General features: G+C 36.1%; 1 protein-coding gene across 1 annotated transcript in view; it reads left to right on the top strand.

The window, feature by feature from the left end:
* Positions 1 to 15,342, top strand: part of LOC138693093 (uncharacterized) — a 38,157-nt gene extending 22,815 nt beyond the window's left edge. Inside the window, exons 7-10 of the mRNA XM_069816711.1 lie at positions 1,742 to 2,579; positions 6,578 to 6,753; positions 8,191 to 8,332; positions 14,301 to 15,342. Coding sequence (XP_069672812.1) covers positions 1,742 to 2,579; positions 6,578 to 6,753; positions 8,191 to 8,332; positions 14,301 to 14,675 — 1,531 coding nt within the window. The 3' untranslated portion in view covers positions 14,676 to 15,342. The remainder of the gene's footprint in view (positions 1 to 1,741; positions 2,580 to 6,577; positions 6,754 to 8,190; positions 8,333 to 14,300) is intronic.
* The last annotated feature ends 8,008 nt before the right edge of the window (positions 15,343 to 23,350 follow it).

The following is a 23,350-nucleotide window of genomic DNA, read 5'->3' as shown; positions in this document are numbered from 1 at the left end:
ATGATATGTTCATACCTGCACAAGTACCTTTCAGCACTACACTCATTTCGCTATCAATTAATGTTTCCGTTTATAGTGAACCCTCGCTTCGGTTATAGTGAACCTTGTATCCTGACAAATTCTTATTGAAATCAGACCTTCTTGTATAAAATTGAAAGAATGTGTTGAGAACAACATTCTAAGTTTCTTACTCCTTTAGTCAAAGGACAAAGGTAGGATCAGTGATTCCTAGAGAGTGAGCTGTACTGTAAATCCAGGTAACGCGTGACGACCTTGCCTCACTCCATCATCGAAGAGTTGACATTCTGTTCTCAGGCACACTACTCTACTATTACTTCTAATCCTCCACCATCAGAGGGATGCCTTTTGTTCTCAGAAACATTTCCATTATGACTGATAGCATCGAAACAGCGGAAAATGAAATTGCTTCTTTTATTAAAAGGGGACGGACATTATGTCCAGAGCATAAATGAAGGTAAGATTTCGATGGCTTTCAAACTCTATCAACCTTCTCCCAGTTTCCTTTAAGTGACCCGGGAAATTCCAAGGCTGAGTGTGCAGTCACACCATAACAGCATTTGTCATTTCTACATAATCTAGTGTTCCAACAGTGAATGTACTCTATAAAAATGTCGAAGCATAAAATGTTTTCTTTGGACGATAAGGCGAAGTGAATATTATAAGTGACCTTGAACGTGGTCTTTTGCAAGTGGACTTGGCTCGACAGAAAAATTTTACAGTCCATATAAAAGAAACCAAATGACTGGAAATGTACAAAAACTTGTCCAGACATGTTCAAACATTTTTAACAAGAGCCAGAACAGATCACATTGTCACACAATTGTACCTATACTGATTTCACCTTTCTGATAATCCTACTTGTCTGTGGTGTAATAATCATGATGAAGATCTGGAACACATTCTTCTATACTGTCCATCCATAAACCACAAAAGAAGTAAATTAAAATCATCAGTACCAGTTGCAGAAGACACAGCCCTGCAGTATATATTGACTACACCCCAACTCTGGCTACTATACCTGGTAAGGTTTATCTTGTCTCAGTAGCAATAAAACCAAGTCCCTTCAAATGAGGGTGGAGATTATAGGAGGGTTGTAAATTTTCAGGATTCTTTTCAAAACCTTGTTATTGTACAGGCTACCGGAACTCAGTTTCTTGAAAGACAAGCTCAATGACGGAACTACACAGTACAAAGAGAGATATTTTGTTACTTTATTTTGCGCTACAGAATGTATCAACTACTCCCTTTCTGCCACTGGCATCGCTTCACTCCCCCCATCGCAATAACACAGACGAGATAAGACATATCTTCTTTCTCTCTCTTTTCACAGTGAGACAAGATTCATCACACAGACTTTAGCAACAGGCATCTATAATGAACACCAATCAAAATACCCCTCATTTCTCATGAAAAACAAGAACTGAATAGACTACAGTGGACTATAGTGGACTTTATGTTGTCAGCAAACAGCTGGATACATTAAGGAGATTGATTGATTGATTGATTGATTGATGTCATTGTCTTCTGTTACATAGTCTGGCAGCAATGCTACTGCAGATGCAAATTATCACTGCGTCTTGTTAGACGTAAAATGTAATATATTTCCCGTTTGTACCTCTAATAAAGATGTAGTCAGATCAATAGAATTAAAACAGTGACTTTCAATTTTAATAAAGTAGTGAGTAAATGTAGCTATATTGTTTTTTTTTTTTATTTCCAGGCCCCATCCTGTATTGAATAGAGCAGCTTCAGTTCCTGAATCTCCAGTTCTGTTTAGTTCCTCCCTGATTTCAAGAGATTCCAGTCTTGATGAAAATGTCACAGTTATCGAAGTAAGCAATGACCAACCTGTTCCACATTCAGCCATACCTTTGGACTACCAGGGGGTTTTTAATTTTAATTTCGTCGAAGATGCCTTGCCCTCAATACCTGATGAACCCACTAGCATATCTTCATTCAATGAAATCTTAGACTTCAGGGAAGAAGCAGATAATAACGAAGCATTTTACACACCTCCTGTCACACCCGCTAGAACGGGAGAGAGGCAGCTACCAGCAGTTTCAAACGCTGGCACAACCACTGAACACGGCAGCAGAAACAATAGCAATGGCAGCATCGGAAACGGGCAAGTCGAAGTGATAGATTCTGGAAACAGCTATTATGAATGTGTATTTCTTCCAAATATGGCCCAGTCCCCTCGATCTTTGGACTCTCCTGTCAGCTCCGCAGCCAGAATCCAGGCCGCAAGTGACTTAACGGAAGTTACGACACGACCGACAGAGACACCGTCAGTTAGGAGTCCTCGTGCAGGCAGTACTTCTGCTGCTGAAATGAGGACTCAGCAAGCAACTACACCTTCTGATGTGACAGGAGGTGAAGTGCAGCAGAGGAGGAGACGCAGAAGTTCGTCAACGTCGGAAACTACGTCATCGCCATCTAGTGCTTCATATGCTTTACGACTTACAGCTGTGACTAGTGCAGAGAGAAGCAGAGGTGGACAGAGGACTGAGGTCGAGAGGAGGCTGCAGCCCGCACCACATCCCTACCTGCAAGCTCAGGTGTGTAAGAGTTTAATCTTCTTCGCATTTAATCATAGAACTGGTTTATTTTGACACATCTCCTAAATATGTTAATTCCATTTAAATGTACCAATCTCAGATTAATAACAAATATCAAAATCTGATTAATTATTATTCAGTCAATATGGCTTAAGCATTGCATTACATATGAAAGAAAAACATATGAGAAAAAATATTGATGGGTGTTACATCCTATGTAATCTTGATACAAACATGAATTGTAAATCTCAGATTAGTTCAAACACTCTCTGATTTCATTTTCTCCATTACCATCTAGAGTCTAGATCAGGCCTGCACAAGGTTTGTGCTCTCCGAGCCAGCTCACAGCTCATGAGCGGAATGCAGATATTAGCTGCACTCTCTATAAGGGTGGACAGGGAGAAGGGGTGATCTCTTACAAAATATACACAAAAGGAAATACAGTACTAGTAAGAGTGTTTATGAAATGAATTCCCGTTCAGTGTTTGCAAAACTATCTTGGACTATTATTAATTAATAAAGAAACATTTATTTTACAGAAATAATAGAAATTCTATAGCACTTAAATGTACAATATCATTTTGTTATATTTTTATTTATCAGTACATGAAAGCGAGGTTTTATGCTGTTGGCAGCTGAAAGGAACAGTAGTGTACTGATCGTAATGAAACATCAGTTACAGACATTCGATGTCTGCCTTAATTAAAGTTTATTATAGAAAACAGTTGCTCACAAATATAAATGTTGAGCCAAACATAGCAATCATTTTCACAGCCAGCCTGTGTAGTCGTGGATATTATTGCTAATGTTTAGTCTTGTAAAACTCAACCAGGCTAGTAGTATTATTCAAACGATCTTTAGCCCTTAGGTCACATTGAAGATCAATAAGTTCGAGCTGTAAATTGTTAAATGTTAAGTGTTACGTTCCATCTTTTAGATTCCTCCATATGTACTGTAGCAGTAGGTAAGCAACGTGAAACAGTTACTGAGAATAGGCCTACACACTGCACTCCACTAAACCCCATTTCAGTTTGGTTGATAGGCCTTTCCCCTCTACTCACACTCTCTACCATCAGTGAAGGGGAAGATGCTACTGTCCATTTCACAAACATTCGACTAATTGACTTTCAACACAGTGACAAATTTCATTATTTAAAATTTGTACCAGTAATCTATATTTCGGAAGTCTACACTAAGCATTTCTGTTTAATATTCATTGCTGTTAAAATCAACTGGCACATTAAAAAGCTACTGATAGCAGAAGATAATGTTTTCTTCACCGCTAGTTGCTACTCTACGGCATACAGAATAGGACAATCTGCACTGTGTCGCTCCCCTCTAAATGCATACTAGAAGCTAACATTCCTTAATTTAATTAATTATTAGTTGAAAATATTGTAAGAACGGTACTAAAATATACCCAAACATGTAATTGTCAAACATCTGTATGGCTGTATTTTATTATTTACTTAGTACTTTATTTAATACTTTATTTTCTCGTGTGTCCAACTTGGGGGGTGCAGGTACAAGAGGTAACAGCTACCATCTCTGTCGCTGACGAACTAGGTGCAAGTAGAAGGGGAAAGAAATACCTTCACATCCTCTCAACTTGTATGAAATGTCGTTTAGATAACTGAGTGGTCGTTTCCCTTTCCTCTACCTATAGCAAGTCTATGTCATTCTGACGTATCTTCCTCTCTGTTTCGGCGAGCGGTAAATACAGCTCTCCCGCGCTCTCATTGAGTGCTGTTTGTGCAGGTATGGTCTAGGGTCTTAAAAGCCTTCTGCACGTCAGCCTAAAAGTCTTTCAAAATCTGTTCCTTATATTATTGTTAATATTATTGGTTTTCGGCAGGAAATTAAACGCAGAATAAATATGGGAAATGCGTGTTATTATTCGGTTGAGAAGCTCTTATCATCCAGTCTGCTGTCCAAAAATCTGAAAGTTAGAATTTATAAAACAGTTATATTACCGGTTCTTCTATATGGCTGTGAAACTTGGACTCTCACTCTGAGAGAGGAACATAGGTTAAGGGTGTTTGAGAATAAGGTGCTTAGGAAAATATTTGGGGCTAAGCGGGATGAAGTTACAGGAGAATGGAGAAAGTTACACAACACAGAACTGCACGCATTGTATTCTTCACCTGACATAATTAGGAACTTGAAATCCAGACGTTTGAGATGGGCAGGGCATGTAGCACGTATGGGCGAATCCAGAAATGCATATAGAGTGTTAGTTGGGAGACCGGAGGGAAAAAGACCTTTAGGGAGGCCGAGACGTAGATGGGAGGATAATATTAAAATGGATTTGAGGGAGGTGGGGTATGATGATAGAGACTGGCTTAATCTTGCACAGGATAGGGACCGATGGCGGGCTTATGTGAGGGCGGCAATGAACCTTCGGGTTCCTTAAAAGCCATTTGTAAGTAAGTAAGTAAGTAAGTATTATTGGTTTTCGGCTGTCCAAGTCACTTCATATATGGGTGCGCTCCTGAATAATGACATGCTGTATGTCGTAGGCTGGAAGGGGGGAGGGGAGAACAAACTAATCTGAATTTAAAAGAAATGTTGTTAATGGCTTGGTCAATGTTCAAAAAGGTATTTAGCAGGGGCGATTTCTCAGGGCATGCTATGCTTGCTGCGCAAGCCCAATATTTTCGTAGAATGTGTATTTCTCAAAATGGGATTACGTACATTAAAATTTATTTTGATTTTTGGAACGTTGTACAGGCGTAATACCATCCGCAGGTTGCACACCGCAAGTATCGCAATGCTTGCTCGTTTCTCGGAGCTACAGGAAAGACGTATAAATAGCGAGAATATGATGCGCGCGCAAGTGCCTTCCTCCTTAGTCCGTCCTAGGCGCACATGCTTCTGTTATGTGTTGTTTGAAGCTCTGGTCCGAGAGCTACACCAACGACTATTTAACGTTACACAGAGCAGTATTGACAACGGGAATGTGCTGTGCAGTGTTAGCTGCTGCATGTATTATTAATTCTTAAACATTAATTTGAAGTATTGCAATGAGTTCGGAATTGTGTGTTATTGAAACCTTATTATTAAATCCATTTTCCCGAAGGACTATTCAAGAGAAGACAGACATTAACTTATATAGAATATGTGTGCTCGTTCAATGCAGCTCAATACAACATTATGCTTTGGTTGGCAGGGTCGAAAAAAAAACTAAATAAACTGTTTTGTTGGCCATGTTTGTTATATTATATCGAACTTCTACATCTGATAAGCGAATATGATCCATGACTCATAATGATTTCATAATTATAAAATAAATTATTTATGTGGGTCTGATTATTTTTATTAATTATGAATTATTATATCCGCCCATCTTCCCCCATGAATAAAAGAGCAAGCCTAACTTTCGTGACTAGCATTTGCCCCTGGTATTTAGCAATAGATGTTCAGGAATTGATTTCAAAGAGTTGGTGCAATTCATGTAAGTTAAGTGAACAATTTCTTCTAATTGATTTATATAATTCCATCGCATACTGTAAATTGTAAGCGAGGTTTTAGTTGCATGAATCTAGTAAAAACTGGAATTAGAAACCGCCTTTCAGAAAAAAGAGTTAGCACTCTGCTAACAATGAATCTTGAAGGGCGTATTAGTAAAGAATTTCAATGTTTAGAGTGCCCATAAAATAACGTATTTTAATGTGATGTAAAGTCAGCAGTAATTGATACAAGAGTGTGATAAGATGGATTGAAAGTAATAAAACTCGAATAAACAAATTACGTAACTTTTCGTTTCTGCAAACTTTATTAATTTTATCTTTCTGTACAATTATTTATAATATTGCACAAGCATTTCGCAATTTGCACAAATATAATTTTTCATTTGTACATTTTTGCGACAACTATTTATTTCCTAGCTTAAACCCTGTCTAACCCACATTACGTCTGCTGACGTATACTCAGTGTCATTATTAATTTTTAGTACTTAAGAATCCATCTCTAGTAATAGGTATGTATTTCTTTTGCAGCAAGCATCTCCTGGAGGTAACGTAGAAGTTGTAGGATCTGGACGTCTGACTCTCAGAGAGCAGCAAGTACTTCAGTTACGCAGGGAGATGCTGCACCCTGGTGGTGTTCGTTTACAACTTCGACGCAAGGACTGTACTGGTTCTATAGCTCTTGTGGACGCTTTTGGTGCTGTGTGGTATGTTACTAGATTTTATGTTTGATTTATCAGCATTTAGGAATGTATTTTGTCTGTATAAGAGGTTTTGCAAAGGTATAAAAATAACATTAACTCTTCCTTCAACAGTTTTGTATATTTTCCTACAGAATGGTGAAATAAAATGAGAGGATGTGTTCCTCCAGTCTGCTCCTCTTGAATGGTGATGTAAGGGATCTGTATAAATTTATAACTACTTTTTTTGTGGGTATATTACCTGAGTTGCTTTTCTAGCCATAGTCTTCAAAATTAGTTTTTTTAACCGTTTCAGATTTTATGAGGACCAAACTATTGTATTTTCTCGAATACCCTGTGCTCTCAAATAAGCCACGCACCTCTCTTTTGGTGGAAAAAGAAAAAAAAACTTTCAATAATGTATTTACGACAAATTAAAAAAATTAAACACAAATACGGTTCATTTAACAATAAATATCCTAGAAAAGGACGCATTTAAAACCCATCCTGTACGCACACACTGCACACATGTCAGTTGTCTTCCAATTACACAATATCCTAACAATAATTAAAAAACTATTCAACATTCTGTGATGAAATTTTTTGTGTGTATTTATGGATGTCATATCTACAATATGATACAAGATCACTTCTCTACCTTTGATAGATTGTCTGATAAAAAATAAATTCATTTTAAAAAATGGTCAGATATCAGTATTTTCTTCTAACACAATATAAAAACAATATTATTTATTAAGGAATGTAGTTGAAAGAGCATGATATTGTAAACATGAATTTCAGCAATAAAATAAAAGAGAGAAAACATGAAAAAGTTAACAAGTTTATGAGTTACGAGGGAAACGCTTCATCACTGCACAGTGAACTACCACCTTATGAATTTTGAAAAAAATATATAATAATTTTTTTAAATCGAAAAAATATATATATATTTTTTTTCATATAGCAGAAAGACAGTGTTTTATACATACCAATTTTCATTATTGTACAAGATACAGTAATGGAGGAAAAAAACGTTGAATATTTCCAAACATTTTACTGCTGTAAGCTGTACCTAACCCCTTAAGTTGTATGCTGTTATATATCTGTGTGTGTGTGCTAGAGATAATACTAGTGCTGGCAGAAGTATGTTGGCAGTGGTGGCTCGACTACTCTCAAATTATAAATTGATCTCTCTGTAGATGCACTGATACTTTCTTTGTCTTTGTCACTCACTCACTATACTCTCACACACTCTTTTAGGCACTTACATTCTCACAATCCTGATTCTTTTTCACTAACTAACCATTGCTTGCTCACTATCTACCCACCCACTCACATTATCTCATATTTTCAATTAATTATAGACATTCGCATCCTCACGTTATATGGTTTATTCTTTCTGAAAAACCTAGCTACAAACAAGGTAGTAATAACATGTCTGTTGATGTCTGTTCTTCAATGAAGGATCACTGGCTGGAAGCAGCGGGAGCATCCAATGTTATACAATGCTTTGCATATTGGAGATCAGCTGCTGAGCGTAGCTGGCATCATGGTGCAGAGTGCGTCTGATGCCCAGAAGCTGATTCGAGGTGCCACCAGTCTTTATGTGAGTGTATACAGATAACTTTATATGGAATTTGTATGATAATAACTTTCTTGTGTTAAATATTATTAACGTACCTTGTTAACATGTTTCGACCTATTTTTCGGTCATCTTCGGAACTGGTCGTTGTTGGTCTTGGCACCTCTTGTTGCCTGTGTGGGTGCGTTTTGTAGTGTAGAGTCAAAGAGTGTATGTGTTTTGAAATTGAGTTGTGTGTTGAGAATATCGTTGGGGTGTGTTTTCGTGTGTCTGTATATTTCATATTGTTCTAGTGTGTTGAGTTTCTGGCTTTTTGGTTGGATGTGCAGTATTTCCATGTCTGTGTTGATGTCTCTGTAGGTGTGGTTGGCATTTGTGATGTGTTCTGCATATGTGGAGGTGTTTTGCAATTTTGTTATGGCTGTTATGTGTTCTTTGTAACGTATTTGAAATGATCTGGCTATGTAGAAGTTGTTGCAGGTGTAGCATTTGAGTTTGTATACGCCTGTGTGGTTGTATTTGTTTGTTTGTGTTGTTTGTGTGTTGAGATGTTTTTGTAGAGTGTTATTTGTTCTGTATGCGATGTTGTAGTTTAATTTCTTGAATGAGGTTACAATTTTATGTGTTTTTTTTTTTTTGTTTTCGTATGTTAGTGTGATGTATTTTTTGTGTTCTTGTGTTTGTGTTGTGTTCTTCTGTTTTTTGTGGTGTTGTTTTGTCTTACATATTATGTTGTCTATTATGTTGGGGTTGTATCCGTTTTCTTGTGCTATGTATTTGATTGTGTTTAGTTCTTCGTTATAATCCTGTTGGTTCATTGGTATGTTGAGTAGTCTGTGTACCATTGTTCGGAATGCAGCTTGTTTGTGTTGTGTGGGGTGGTTGGATGTGTTGTGTATGTGTTGTTGTTGTGGGTTTTCTGTATGCTTTGAATGTGTGTTTGTTGTCTTTGAATTTGAAAAAAACTGTGTATACCATTTTTCACTAAACCTTCTTTTTATTATATTATTCCGAAAGAATTAAATTGTATTTTGGGATGAGCCTTCATATGGATTCGAAATACAAATTAACTGTATTTCGAATTAACCATATTATAAAATACATAAATTACTATATAATATATATATATATATATATCAATGGTTCTCAAACTGAGGTTCGCAACACCCTCTCCTGGTGGTGTCTATGTGTTCAGAAATATAAACAACATATAACATGAAAAAGTTTTAGTAGCTATACACTAAAGTAAAAAATAATTTTATTAATGCGACAAATATGCCTGTTTTTCAGAAAGTAGCTCTCAGATCTGGACCCTGTATTCGATACATACAAAGTGATGTCACTTTCATGTTCAATGAGATTTCTCTCTTTGATGGCAATCATAGACAAGAAGTTTGTTTTGCACAAATATGAGGTTGCAAATGTTATAAAAAATTTAGGAGCTTCTTTTGCAAGCTTGGGGTATTTATGCATTATTTGATCCAAAATTGATCTACACTCCTCAAGAAAGCCTAGTTTCAACATTGCATCAATAGGCATGTACATATTTAATTTTTTTTTTCAGCCAGTTGAACACAACTGTATAAAAATGGATTTAGTATCCATCTGTGACTCTTGTATTGTTTTGTGTGTCTTCCAGAAAATATTCAAAAAGCTGTTGTTTCGAATTGTGCAAACTTAATTCATGTTCGTAAAATTCAACTCAGTTTTGTCATATCAAACGTAGCTAAATTTTCAATGAGTTCTTAAATGCACTGGAATGCATCACATTCCATTTTATCAAATGCTGTCGACTACAAATCAAATTTATTTATAAACTAGCCATACCCGTGTGCTCCGCTGCACCCGTTAGAAATAAATATAAAGTAATTACATAATTAAAATAGGACATTTGATCCAGGGAACATTCGTGTTTGATAGAAGGATAAATCGTTTAATATGTTACTTAATTTAAATTGTATTAAAAATATTAAAATGCGATCATTTTGATCCAGAGACCACTCATTTGGTGCAATGAAAATTCCTTTAACATGTTTCTTAATTGTTATTACCAATTATTTTTGGAAAAGCGAAAATTAACAGAAAAATTTTGGCTACAGATTTATTATTATGTTTATATTATATTATATTATGAAAAAGTGTGTTGATAACGGATGTACTCGAATTAGAAAGTTTTTAATTTGTTGTGGGAGCTCTTGAATCTCAGGAGGAACAACTTTTACAACAGCGCAACATAATCTGCTTGGCTCATTACCCAATTTTTTTGCATTGCATTTATTGCATATGTATTTTATGTATTTTAACACGATTCAATTGAGCATAGTTAAAATTTGAATTATAAAATAATGGATTGCTAAGCTAACGTACTATTACTGCATACGAAATCAATACACTCTGGTTGTTTGTTAATTCTCTGAGATAAAAATGAAATGTTCATAAACATTATTATAAGAAATACAGGAAATGAATATACAGAATAACCCATCAAGTTTTCTGTGCATAAGAAGCTATTTTAATCTTACCTGTCCTCAATTCACTCACAAGTTACTGTAATAACATTATAGCATTATGTCCATCCAGAAAAACTACACTTTCCAATGATGAAATAATAATTAATTATACAAATCGGTTAATTTACCTTCCGATATTACTTCATACAAGCACAGAAACATTGTCTGTAGGCTGTTTCATAGCTTTCGATTGTTGTGTCCAAGGCCCCTTATAGACGAAGTCATTTGTTTTTTATTTCAATACACCGCCTTAGATGGCAGTTATTTTAATTTTAAAACTCATTTATCTCATTAAATATCAGTCCTATCGAAATTTTTCACAGAATAAAACTTATCAGAAATCATTTTTAAAGAAACTTTTGTCATGTAACATATTTCACAAAAATCAATAATAAGCGAGATATTTCGATTTATTTAATTCAGGCCCCCTTATAACCCCCCTTTTAAATAACGTATTTTGAATGCCATATAGCCTATAATCTAAGTTACAACGAACTTAATTTATATTCCAATTTTCATCGAAATCGGTTCAGCCATTATCGCGTGAAAAGGTAACAAACATACAGACAGACATAGAAACAAAAATTTCAAGAAAGCGATTTTCGGTTTCAAGGTGGTTAATTATATATGTTAGGACCAATTATTTTTGGAAAATCGAAAATTACCAGAAAAATTTCGGCTATAGATTTATTATTAGTATAGATTCTTTGATTTTATCCTTTGCTGCTATTATGTTAACATTTTGGCCTGGCAAACTACTGTTCAAAGTGTTTAAGTGTTCGAAAATATCAGCAAATAGGCTACTAGAAATGATGTTCTTGTAATATTTCGTATCATTGTTACACTATATTTTATTTTGGTCTTTCTTTGAGTGGTATCCACTAACTTTGAATAAAATAATCTTTTTCGGTTTTACAGGGATTTATATTTTTCGAATGGGGTTAAGTACCATACCAGTTTGGTAGTGGGGATCGCATACAGAAGTCTCGCCCAAAAGTGAGTCGCACCTTCAAAACGTTTGGGAACCACTGCTATACAGGGTGTATGTATATGTGCCCATAAATGTGGGCATGTATTCCTGACACAAAGGTAAAGGTAAAGGTATCCCCGTAACATGCCATGAAGGCACTTGAGGGGCATGGAGGTAGAGCCCCATGCTTTCCATGACCTCGGCACTAGAATGAGGTGGTGTGGTCGGCACCACGCTCTGACCGCCTTTTACCCCCGGGAAAGACCCGGTACTCAATTTTATAGGAGGCTGAGTGAACCTCGGGGCCGTTCTGAAAGTTTGGCAACGAGAAAAAAATCCTGTCACCACCTGGGATCGAACCCCGGACCTTTCAGTCCGTAGCCAGCTGCTCTACCAACTGAGCTACCCGGCCACCATTCCTGACACAAACCATAACAAAAAGTTCATATGAACATGGGTCTCCAAACCCTTTGTTAGGGAGTTATGGGTTGATTGGTAATGGTACATGTGATACATTTAACAACACACATTTACAAAAATTGCTCAAAGTGACCTCCTTCTGCTTCGATGCATGCCCTGAGCCTGCGTTCCATGCCTTGGCGTACTCTATGCAAATGCCCTGGGGTGTTACGGATTTGATCATCCATTTTGGATATGCTCCCTCAGAACATCGATATTAGGTACAGGTGTTGAATTTGCAAGGATTTTAAATGTCCCCAGAGGTAAAAATCCATTGGATTTAAATCTGGCTGTAAAGGCTCCTCTAACGTTTTTCCACAAGGTAAGTACGTTTCTGCATAAAGTTGACGTGCTGCTACCGTATTCCCATCTGCTAGGCCATAAATGCAGTGCATATCCGTCATTTCTCTCACTGAATACATCTTGTGATGTCATGAATGTTACTGTGAATAACACAAAACAGAACAAAAGGCAATCAGACAAAACAAAACAAATGACTAACTGTAATGAGGAAAGTGGGAAAAATGCAAGTTTGAGGTGAATTACATAATCTGGGATCACTACAGGAAATTCCTTTCATAACTCCCTAACGAAGGGTTTGCGGTCCCATGTTCATATGAACTTTTTTTTATGGTTTGGTGTCAGGAATATACCCCCACATTTATGGACACATATATAGATACATTCTGTATATAAAACTGGGAAACAACCAGTCCTTTAGAGTATGCACTACTTTGAATTAACAAATTTTTAAATAACGAATTTTTACTATAGAACATTTGAATCGGTGATTGGAAAAGGGGTAACATTCCAAAATCATGCTTTCGAGATAATAAAAGAAAACTGTTTTGTGACTTTATTTTTAATTCAATCAAAAAACTTATAATTGGTCACATTTACTACTAGTTACAAGTATCTCAGCCTTTATATTTGTTTGTTAATATACAAATTGTTTTTTTAGATTTCGTTGTTTAAAGTTTGGGAATGTTACTCTTTTTCCAGTCAAATGGAATATTGGTTAAAATGAACAGAAATTTATTGAACAATTAGTAAGTTTTCTTTATAGCATAACTGTCGAAAAAAGTGTACAAATACTTTTTTCAAATGTGGAAAAAGAAACAATCATAAAAACGGTGTTACAATGCTGTTTTTTTGGTCTCGACTAATACACCTTTGTAGGTTACAAATTCTTCTCCCCTACTCCTAGATATTTTCTCCATTTTTTTGTATGTGTATTCTTGTTCACCTTTCCTTTCTTTCTTCTTGGCTTATTATCTTCCTCTTCTAACAGTGTTGTTTTTTACTCAAAGACACTAACTTCAAAAACTATTTTCCAATTCTTGCAGACAGAATACCGATAATCAAACAGTTCACACCTGTGGAGTAACGGCTAGCGTGTCTGGCCGGAAAACCAGGTGGCCCGGGTTCGATTCCCGGTTGGGACAAGTTACATGGTTGATTTTTTTCTGGGGTTTTGCCTCAACCTAATATGAGCAAATGCTGGGTAACTTTTGGTGTTGGATCCCGGACTCATTTCACCGGCATTATCATCTTCATCTCATTCAGACGCTAAATAACCTAGATGTTGATAAAGCATCCTAAATAACCTACTAAAAAAGAATGATCAAACATAACCTGGAACACCTGTAATAACAAAGTACTAAAACAGTTAAGAATCTAAACGATTATTACAGTGCTTGTCAGCGCTCCAAGCATACTGTATGAAAACTAACACAATAGGGCTCCACAGTTGAATGGAATAAAAGTAACATTCCTTCTACTCTTCTACTCAACTGCAAAACACGGGTCATGCCGTTGGCATTAGGATGATAGGAATATTACTCTTTTTCTGCTCAATAGGTAGGATTATTATATATGAACAATTTTGATATCTCAGTTTATTTTCGCATTTTTTGGAATGTTACCCCTTTTCCACTCACCGATTCATTTATGGAAAAGACTTTTGAGACGAAAGAGTATTATACGTGATATTGTTTCTTTTTTTGTATGGAAGTGATTTTGTGGGTTCTGTAAACTGAATAATTATGTTCAGGTTGAATTTGTGATACGTCGAGTTCCATTTGGACGAGTTTTTGCAATTCGCCGGGATGTGGAAGGACAGAGCCTTGGCATCACTCAAGAGGGAAACACGGCTGAAATCCGTGACGTGGTACCAGGAGGTCTTGCAGCTTGCCACGGTCTTGCTCCTCGAGCCCAGACTTGCGATGGACTCTCTCTAACCAACTGGGTCATCACAGAGATCAATGGAAGACCCTTAAACCTTTTCTTCAAAGATGGTGAAGTAAGAGATCGCTTAAATGCAGTAGGGAAAGAAATCTCTATACTTGTGCAGCCTTTTGATTTAGTTAAGCAACTAAAAAAGCAGCTAAAAGCTTTGCGAGGCTATAAAGAATATATTGTGCAATAGTGGGTAAGTAATTAAGTAATTAATTATTTGTACAAAGCATCTTAACAGTATGAAAACGTAGCAATCTTACTTCAACTCATGTGCAGTGAGTTTACCTATAGAAAGGCAATTTTTCCTCATTTGCTGACAAGCTAGAAAGGACGCAACATCTTGCCCATGATTCATTCTGCCAGTTGATTCAGTATCAAAACTTACCTGTCCCTGAGTGAGTGTGCTCTTGGCAGAATTCGTTGGCAAGGTGTTTCTCTCCTTCGAAGTTGTTGTTTTTTAGACATATCTCTGCAGGCTAGCGTCTTATTGAGACTGCAGATCTGTCTGCAGGAAGTATAATGAAACTGCATCTAAAGTTGACAGAGTAAAAAACAAAAAGAAAATATGATGGTAGGGGCACAATCAACGAACAAGTTCCAGTTTATCTGAAGGTAGATATATATTATTTTAATGTACCGAAGTACATATGATCTTTCCATGCAGATATTCTGCGTCATCATACGATGAAAGAGTAATGGAACAGAGAAAAATTCTCTCCGGCACCGGGATTTGAACCCGGGTTTTCAGCTCTACATGCTGATGCTTTATCCACTAAGCCACACCGGATACCCATCCCAGTGTTGGACAGAATCGTCTCAGTTTAAGTTCCAACTCTTGGGTTCCCTCTAGTGGCTGCCCTCTGCACTACATCATAGATGTCTATGAACACAGGACCGAAGTCCACACATGTGCTGAGGTGCACTCGTTATGAGTGACTAGTTGGCCGGGATCCGACGGAATAAGCGTCATCTTAAATCACGAAGTGATTTACGTATATCATATATATTATAATATTCCGTCAGATCCCGGCCAACTAGTCACTCATAACGAGTGCACCTCAGCACATGTGTGGACTTCGGTCCTGCATTGATAGACATCTATGACGTAGTGCAGAGGGCAGCCACTAGAGGGAACCCAAAAGTTGGAACTTAAACTGAGACGATTCTGTCCGACACTGGGATGGGTATTTGGTGTGGCTTAGTGGATAAAGCATCGGCACATAGAGCTGAAAACCTGGGTTCAAATCCCGGTGCTGGAGAGAATTTTTCTCTGTTCCATTACTCTTTCATCGTATGAAGGTAGATAGCACATGTTTCTCTTCCAATGTATAAACACGTTCAACGTGAAAGAAACGCGTGAAGTGCCCTTTTTCCTGAATTTGAATAATCTACATTCTGCAGTGCGAGCTTTTGTGGTTTGCTGAAACTTGAATAGGAGTAAGCACTATCACGGCACACGAGAAATGTCGCCAAATAATTGCTACATGTCACAAATCTCGGTGCTAATTGTCACAGACTTCGGTCTGTCACTTACCTAACTCCTCATGAAACCCTCTATAACTTTGTTGCAAACCTCTGCATACTGCTGCTGTAGGTACAATAGTGCTTATATTCAAGTTTGGGCTCTGGTTTTTGCACTGTAATATAGATGCAGTGGTGTCATTCAGCTGGTTCGCCCAAACTACCTGTTAATTCGCATTTTGTAGAACCGGTTGCTAAATGTTTTAAGTTAAAAGAATTAGCTTTTTACAGAAAGGATTGCATTTATTTTAACACGAAATTCTCTAGCTTTTTAACATTACAGTAAACGTAATGCAAAAATAAACTATACTATAACTCGAAGTGATTTTATTTGTTATTAGGCATACACTGTTACTGCCTGTCCAAGTATACTGGCTGTCAGGACAGAACTGTGGTATGTCTGCAGTCTTGAAACTCTCTGCGATTACTTTGGCAGTCGTCTACCCTTTCCTCATTCAATGATAATACCGCATATACAACAATGAAACGTTCATTGATCCCACCATGCGCTTTGAAACTGCAGTTGAACAACCCATAGCAGTAAATGAAGAAAAGACCATCTATGACCCTACAATTGAATACTTTAGGGATTATTATCATATACAAGGACAGATTGAAGTATTTGGATTATTGTTCAGAGCAAGGGGAACAATCCCAAAATTCTCAGCTGAACGTTTTAAGTTTTTTGGAATTCCTTTAAAAATTTTGAAAATTATTGCTGTAGACATAATGAAATATTTGTTCAGATTTTACATAATCATCTGTACACCTAAATTTCTTTATATTCTATCTGATTACTAATAATTATTGCATAAAAGTACTTTCCCAAGAGTAGCTTCCATTTAAAAATAATAATCATAACACAAATGTTTATTTTTATTTGTTTAATATGCTGTGTCTTTCGGCAACCCATACTGAAGGGCAGCTACTCTTATATATAAAAAATAAAATAAAAAATGGACTTTCAACTACAAAACACACTATTAAATACATTAATTCGTTTTTCTCTTTTAATATTTCTCCTACAATTTTTTATTCCATTTGAATTAAGTGAAATATTTTTTTATTAAGACTATGGACAATAGTGATTGCATTATTGGTCACTGGACCAGTAACATTTGGTATCATTATTTTAATCTACGTAGTGCAAAGAAGATTTAAAGTATTCAGTCAAGTTTTTTAGTCATGGTGGTAGTGGTACATCTAAGAAAAGTAAAATAGATGATACAGTGGTTGATATTCCCTGAAGTGTAAAGTTAAATTAGTAAATATTCAGTACATCACTGTCACTTCATAGCAGCGCCATATTGCCCGCTATCCCAGGCATGTTCATGGTAGACTTGTGGATTTTGTGTACCCCAGATCTTTACATTGTACCAATTGACAGATCTTGTTACATGAAACGTTGCCTCGTCTGAAAACAAGATGTTTCCAAGAAATTGAGGTCCTTGTCAATACGATCCAGCATTTCAATAGCGAATGTCTGTCGTCGTGGGCTGCCATCTGGTTTTAATTGTCGAATGATTTGCACCTTGTAGGGATACAAACGAAGTTGCTTATGAAGCACTCGATGCACAGTTGATCTCAGCACATTGAACTGCCGGGCTGCATGGCGAATTGATTTTTGAGGACTTCTCTGAAATCCTCTCTAATTTCTTCAATCTTTTCTTCTGAGACACGCCGACGAGAACCTCCAGATTGTTTGTTCACACTTCCAGTCACCAGAAACTTCTCACACCATGGTTCTCCCAGCACTGCATCTCCTCCATATTCTCTCTGGTAATTTCTTTGCACTGTAATGATTGATTTCGTCTCTACATATCAGAAAACAGTTCGTGCGCATTGCTGCGGAGTCGCCATTTTGTTTTATACCATTGCTGTCCAACATGTGACAGATGAATTACTTCAAACAAATGAAATAACAGTTCTCTTAGTTTCTCTTTCTTTTAAAACACTTTCATTTCATAATTCCGTATACTTTGTTAGCAAGAGATATTTGTATCAACAAAAGCTGCCCTAAATAAGGGTTCGATAGACGGCCTACTAATCATTTCATAATGAACAATGATTGAAAAACAATTATGTGACAATTTGAAAGAAAAAAAAAAACATTAAGATAAATGATAAGAAAACATAGGAAATCATTTACAATATAAATTTCTTGGATACAAATGATTACTAATTATAGCACATTTTAACACAAGAGATCCTATGGCATCAATCGTTGCATCAGAAATTTTAAATTGTTTAAGTTGATTTAAAGTTTCTCGTGGGATTGTACCACGGGCACCGAACATGAGCCCAAAAACTGTCCAATGTGTGATGTGGTATTGTGCTCCGAGATGCTGACAACAAGGCTCATATATGACTTGTTTTTCACGACACACCTCTCGTGGCTGTTGCTCATGCATCTCAAAACGGATTGTGGGATCAAGAATGACACCCTTATCCTTTTGCCAGTCAATTATGATGATATCAGCACGTCTAGTAGAGCCATCAGAGGAGACGCAACCAACCTCCTCATAAACCTCATAGGAAGCATTCTGACGGATGGAAGATGCGATGGGAGAACGAACGTATTATGTCTGTTGATTCGGAGCAATTCTCCATGATGGCAGAAACCCAAGACGTGAGGAAGAAATTAAATTAATTAATTAAAATATGGGAGGTTTGAAAGGGACACGGTGTATATCCAAGCATTTGAGGATTAGATTACTACTACTTATTAACTTATTTAATGTTTTTGATATTAAAATTTTAGAATTTGTTGTTATTAGTGGAGAGAACTGGTTGTTAAAAAATTAGAATGACACCACTGTATAGACGCAGAAATGTTATTTGTTTTAGAGATGATATTTATTGACCTCATCATCAGAGAGCAAGAAAAGGGGAGTCTGTCTCTTTATTCTGTTAACAAAAGCTGTTCTCCAGGACTTGGTAATAGACACAGCAGGTAGATTAGTTTTTTCTTGCTTTCCCTGATGACAGATCTGATACTTAGTTCGGAATTGTTGAATGTTTTTTTTTATACTGCAAAAGCTCCAAAAATACTTAAACCAGGTTCTGTTTAAGACACAAATGATACATATGTAGAGACAGCATTTCAAGTACCCTTGTAATGTAGTTTCTCTGTCTTATATTCATTCATTACAAACTTCTAATAGGAGCAATAGTTGCGAAAAACTTCTTGAGAGTCAGCAAGTTTTGGAAATGGTTACATTTTTATAGGTCCTTACTGTACTTAGAATAACGCGTTAAAGTTCTGTATGCTCCATTTATGATTTTATAATATGTAGACAATTTATCTTAGTCAAAATGGCGATTGGATACTGCAATATGTGGAATTTAAAAAGTTCATACAAGTCATATTTTTGTGTATATTTTATGGTAGCAATAATTGGCCCTCTATTGAGAGTCTTTGGAAATGTTCCAAAATTGTCCTCCCTATTTTTTATTTTTATATACAGGAAGTAAAAGATCTTAGAGCGTTAAATTTATAACAATTCTCAATATTGAACCAAAGATATTTCTGTATAAAATTTGTGACTTTTAAGATTTTGTATCTTGAATGTGTTGTTTGAAACGCACGAGGGATTTTTCTGGCATAAATATACTCAAGAGTTCTGCCATTGGCAGTGAAGGATTGTTGGTATTCAAAGTTTTACCAACTAAAATATTTAAGATCTGTGTTTGCTCGTTATTGGAACTTAGTGGTCACTTCTTTGAATCTTTAAGGTTCGTGATGCAATCCCAGATTATGCAGAAAATGCATTAATGATGCAGAATTTTTCATCTCCGTTTTGTGTTTTCTATTTTCTGATGCTTTTAATCAAGATAAGTGTGATACTGGTATGTTAATGAATCTTTATCTATTTCTGAAGTGATGATATTATCATCTGTGTCAATGTTTGAATTTAAAATTACCATGGCGAGTTTTGTGCATTCAATCACAGGACAGTAAATCTCTTTTTTCTTCTCTCTTCAAAGTTAATACCACCTTCAACATGAATAAAGCCATTTAGAATTCTTTCATTATTTTGTTATGATTAGACCTCGGGTTTTTAGGTTCTAAAAATTTTACTTTAGGTACGGTACCTTAAACTCTAATACAATGCAAAATAGGTTCTAAAATAACAAAGTAGGTTTTTGAAAATTCCGATTACATTCATAAATTATCATCAATGCTATTATCATCATAATCTATGGCGAATCCTCAGTCTCACGTGATCTCGCCAAAAAATTGTTTAACTCGACTTTTTCCACATCTTAAAGCTTCAGTGCTAATGTAAGATCTATGAAATGCAATAAAAATTAATTGAGAAGAAAAAAATAAAATAATGTGAGATATAATACAGGAAAGTGTAATGGAGTAGAAGGAAGTTGTATAGTCAAAATTGTACTGATAATAAACACATCAACACTTTTCTAACAATTAACTTTTAGACAGCTCAGTATACTTTCTAAGGTTTTAATTAGGTGACACCGTTCTTACCTATATATTTTATTTTCACACAGACAAATAGAAAGTATTATATACCCATATTAATGAGGCATGCAGTTAAGAGACAATGCTGCAAGTCACAAGGTCGTAGGTTCGATTCCCGATGGAGTTATGGATTTTCCCCACTGATTTAACCCTTCCGGTCAACATGGTTCTGGGGTCTACTCAGCCTCTAACAGAAATGAGTACCAGGGGTACTTCCTTGGGGATAAAAGCAGTAGGCACATAAGGACTGACTTCCCTACTACTATTATTGTTGATTGTCTGGAAAGGTAGGAGCCTTAACCTCCTGCCACTATCTGGCCTGATTTTGCTTGTAATGGGATTAACTTTATCTTTATATAAAGAAATAAACATAGAAAGGATATTTTTACTTTGTTGGTACTTTAACTAAACTGACAAGTACATTAGAACCTCAATTATCCGTCACCCTATTAACCGATTGGTGGATTAGCCAACTGTCTTTCTCTTGCTCCTTTCTTTTTTCCTGCTACAGAAACATACAGTATGAAGTATACTACTGTACGTTATATTAGTACATATTCTTTCTAGAGAGTGTTATTACAATCCTTTACACTTACACAGATTGGTCTACTGTTCGAGTTGCCATACAACTTCTATATAAAATGTATTCCATGAGTGTTAAAATAAAACGTGTTGTGCTACCGAAAAAAGAGAAACCGTGGCTCATGACGCATCAGAATACGGGACTAATGTTACAACGCGATTTAATAAAATTCGAGGATAAATTATATAGAGTATGTAAATCTACAACATGAGACCTCTACTATTCCAGCTTTCTGCTGATTGCCATTACAAGGAATTTCCTTGCCCCATAAAAACACGTCTTTGACAACCGAACTTAAATTAGTGAACTTCTGATTCACTACCTAGAGTGTTAAACACAAGACCACGGAGGAAATTACGGAGGTTCAAGTATTATTCACTTAATTTACGAAAATATTTTATGGTACGGATTAACCGATGTTTTAGATTAAACATCCACTCCACACCTTCATTACCACAGATAATAGAGTTTCTACTGTACTGTTATTGAATTATATGCATTTTCTATCTCACGCCATTTACTAGATTTTCCTCTACCGACAAAGAAATGGTCATGTCCTGTTAGTTCCTATGATTCCTCGTCTGGAATATTTTGCTTTTTTTCACTGCTAAAGTCACTTTTTTTTTTCTTTTTCAGTAATTATGCACAGGTAACTTGCACTGTTCACATAAGATTTCTGTTTCCCTTTCAGGATATCATGAAGAACACTTGTTCGTTTATATATTTATTAACAGAAATTGTCGGCTTTGAGGACATTTCCAGTAAATAATCTAAAACTGAACATAATAATTAATTAATCAAGTCCTCCATTTTCTCCATTTGTTTTCTTGTATGCCAGTAAACGTCTGCGATGTTACTAACACTTTTAGCTGAAATCTTGATAGCTTTGCAGTTTCGTATGTGCTGCAAGGTCATAGGTGAATCACAGTCTAGTATATACAGTCACGAAGCTCAATACATAGGGAAAATGCATCTGTAGATAGTTGCTAACCACTAGGATCGCTACTATCACCTCATCACAGACAATGTGAAATAGTACCGGCACAGTCTATTGTTCCTAGTACCCTCAACAACTCAGGCTTCGTGACTGTATATACTAGACTGTGGTTGAATCCTCTTCTTTTCAAAGAACACATTTTGGTGATGCATAAATTCCAGTTTTGAAGAGATGTACTGCCAAATACTCATGTCCAGTTACTAGTCTCAAGATAGCCACTGCTGTTCTTCTTCGAGAATTATGAATCAGATTTTTATTTTTTAATTTCGCACCAAGATTTATTTTTGTTGTCTTTTTATTATTATTTAATGTTGTCCGTTTATATTTTTTTTATAATATATATATGGAAATATATGTCAAGAAAAAAAGTTCTCTGGCCAGTGACAGTTACCGGTACTTGATTTATATCATTCACTCATGTATCCCGCTCTAGCAAGGATGTATCGAACTTGTGGACTCTTAGCCATCAACAGATAGATTCCTTTTGTGCCCCCTAGAAGGCACTGCTAATGGAATCTCTGTAAAAACATTTCTCTCTTCTTCTCAACTGAGGTAACCTAACCACTGCAAGCCAAATCAAAGAGCTAGTGTCATACAACATGGAGATGATAAGCACAGTGAAAGTATGAGCTGTCATCTTCATCGTCAAAGACAAGAAAGCAACTGGATCGGATGGAATTTGTAATGAAAATCTCAAAGACACAGCAGATCAGTTGAATCTCTTCTGGAATGATCTGTTCAACATATGCAATCGATTTTAATGTCGAGGGCATCATACCAGAAGGGCGTATCAACAAAACTGCAAGTTTACAGGAAAGCCATGTAAATATGGAATGTTTTTCCTATCCATGCCTACATAACAAGTCCATTGTATTTCTCATGTCCATTGTATTTCTTAAACGATTGTTTCCAAACATAAATAGGTTGCATTAAAATTTTTTTTCTATAATGCAAAATTTATTGTTGTTCTGACATGATTTTTTTAGTTGGTTATTTAACGACACTGTATTAACTATTCAGTTATTTAGCGTCGGTGGGATTGATGATAGCAAGATGGTATTTGGTGAGATGAAGCGGAGAATTCGCCATAGATTTCCTGACATTTGCCTTATGGTCGAGGAAAACCTCGGGAATAAACCCAACCAGATAATCATCCCAAGCATGATTCGAACCCATGTCCAAACTCAACACTTGATTGAAGACATGCGCCTTAGCTGACTGAGCTACACCGGTAGCCTTTAGAAATGATTGCCTCTTTGTGTATAGTATGTTATTTTT

This window comes from Periplaneta americana, chromosome 2 (genome assembly GCF_040183065.1).
Source record: "Periplaneta americana isolate PAMFEO1 chromosome 2, P.americana_PAMFEO1_priV1, whole genome shotgun sequence".
NCBI lineage: Eukaryota > Metazoa > Arthropoda > Insecta > Blattodea > Blattidae > Periplaneta > Periplaneta americana.
The sequence above is the reverse complement of the archived record's forward strand: the minus strand, read 5'-3'. Positions and strand labels throughout refer to the sequence as shown.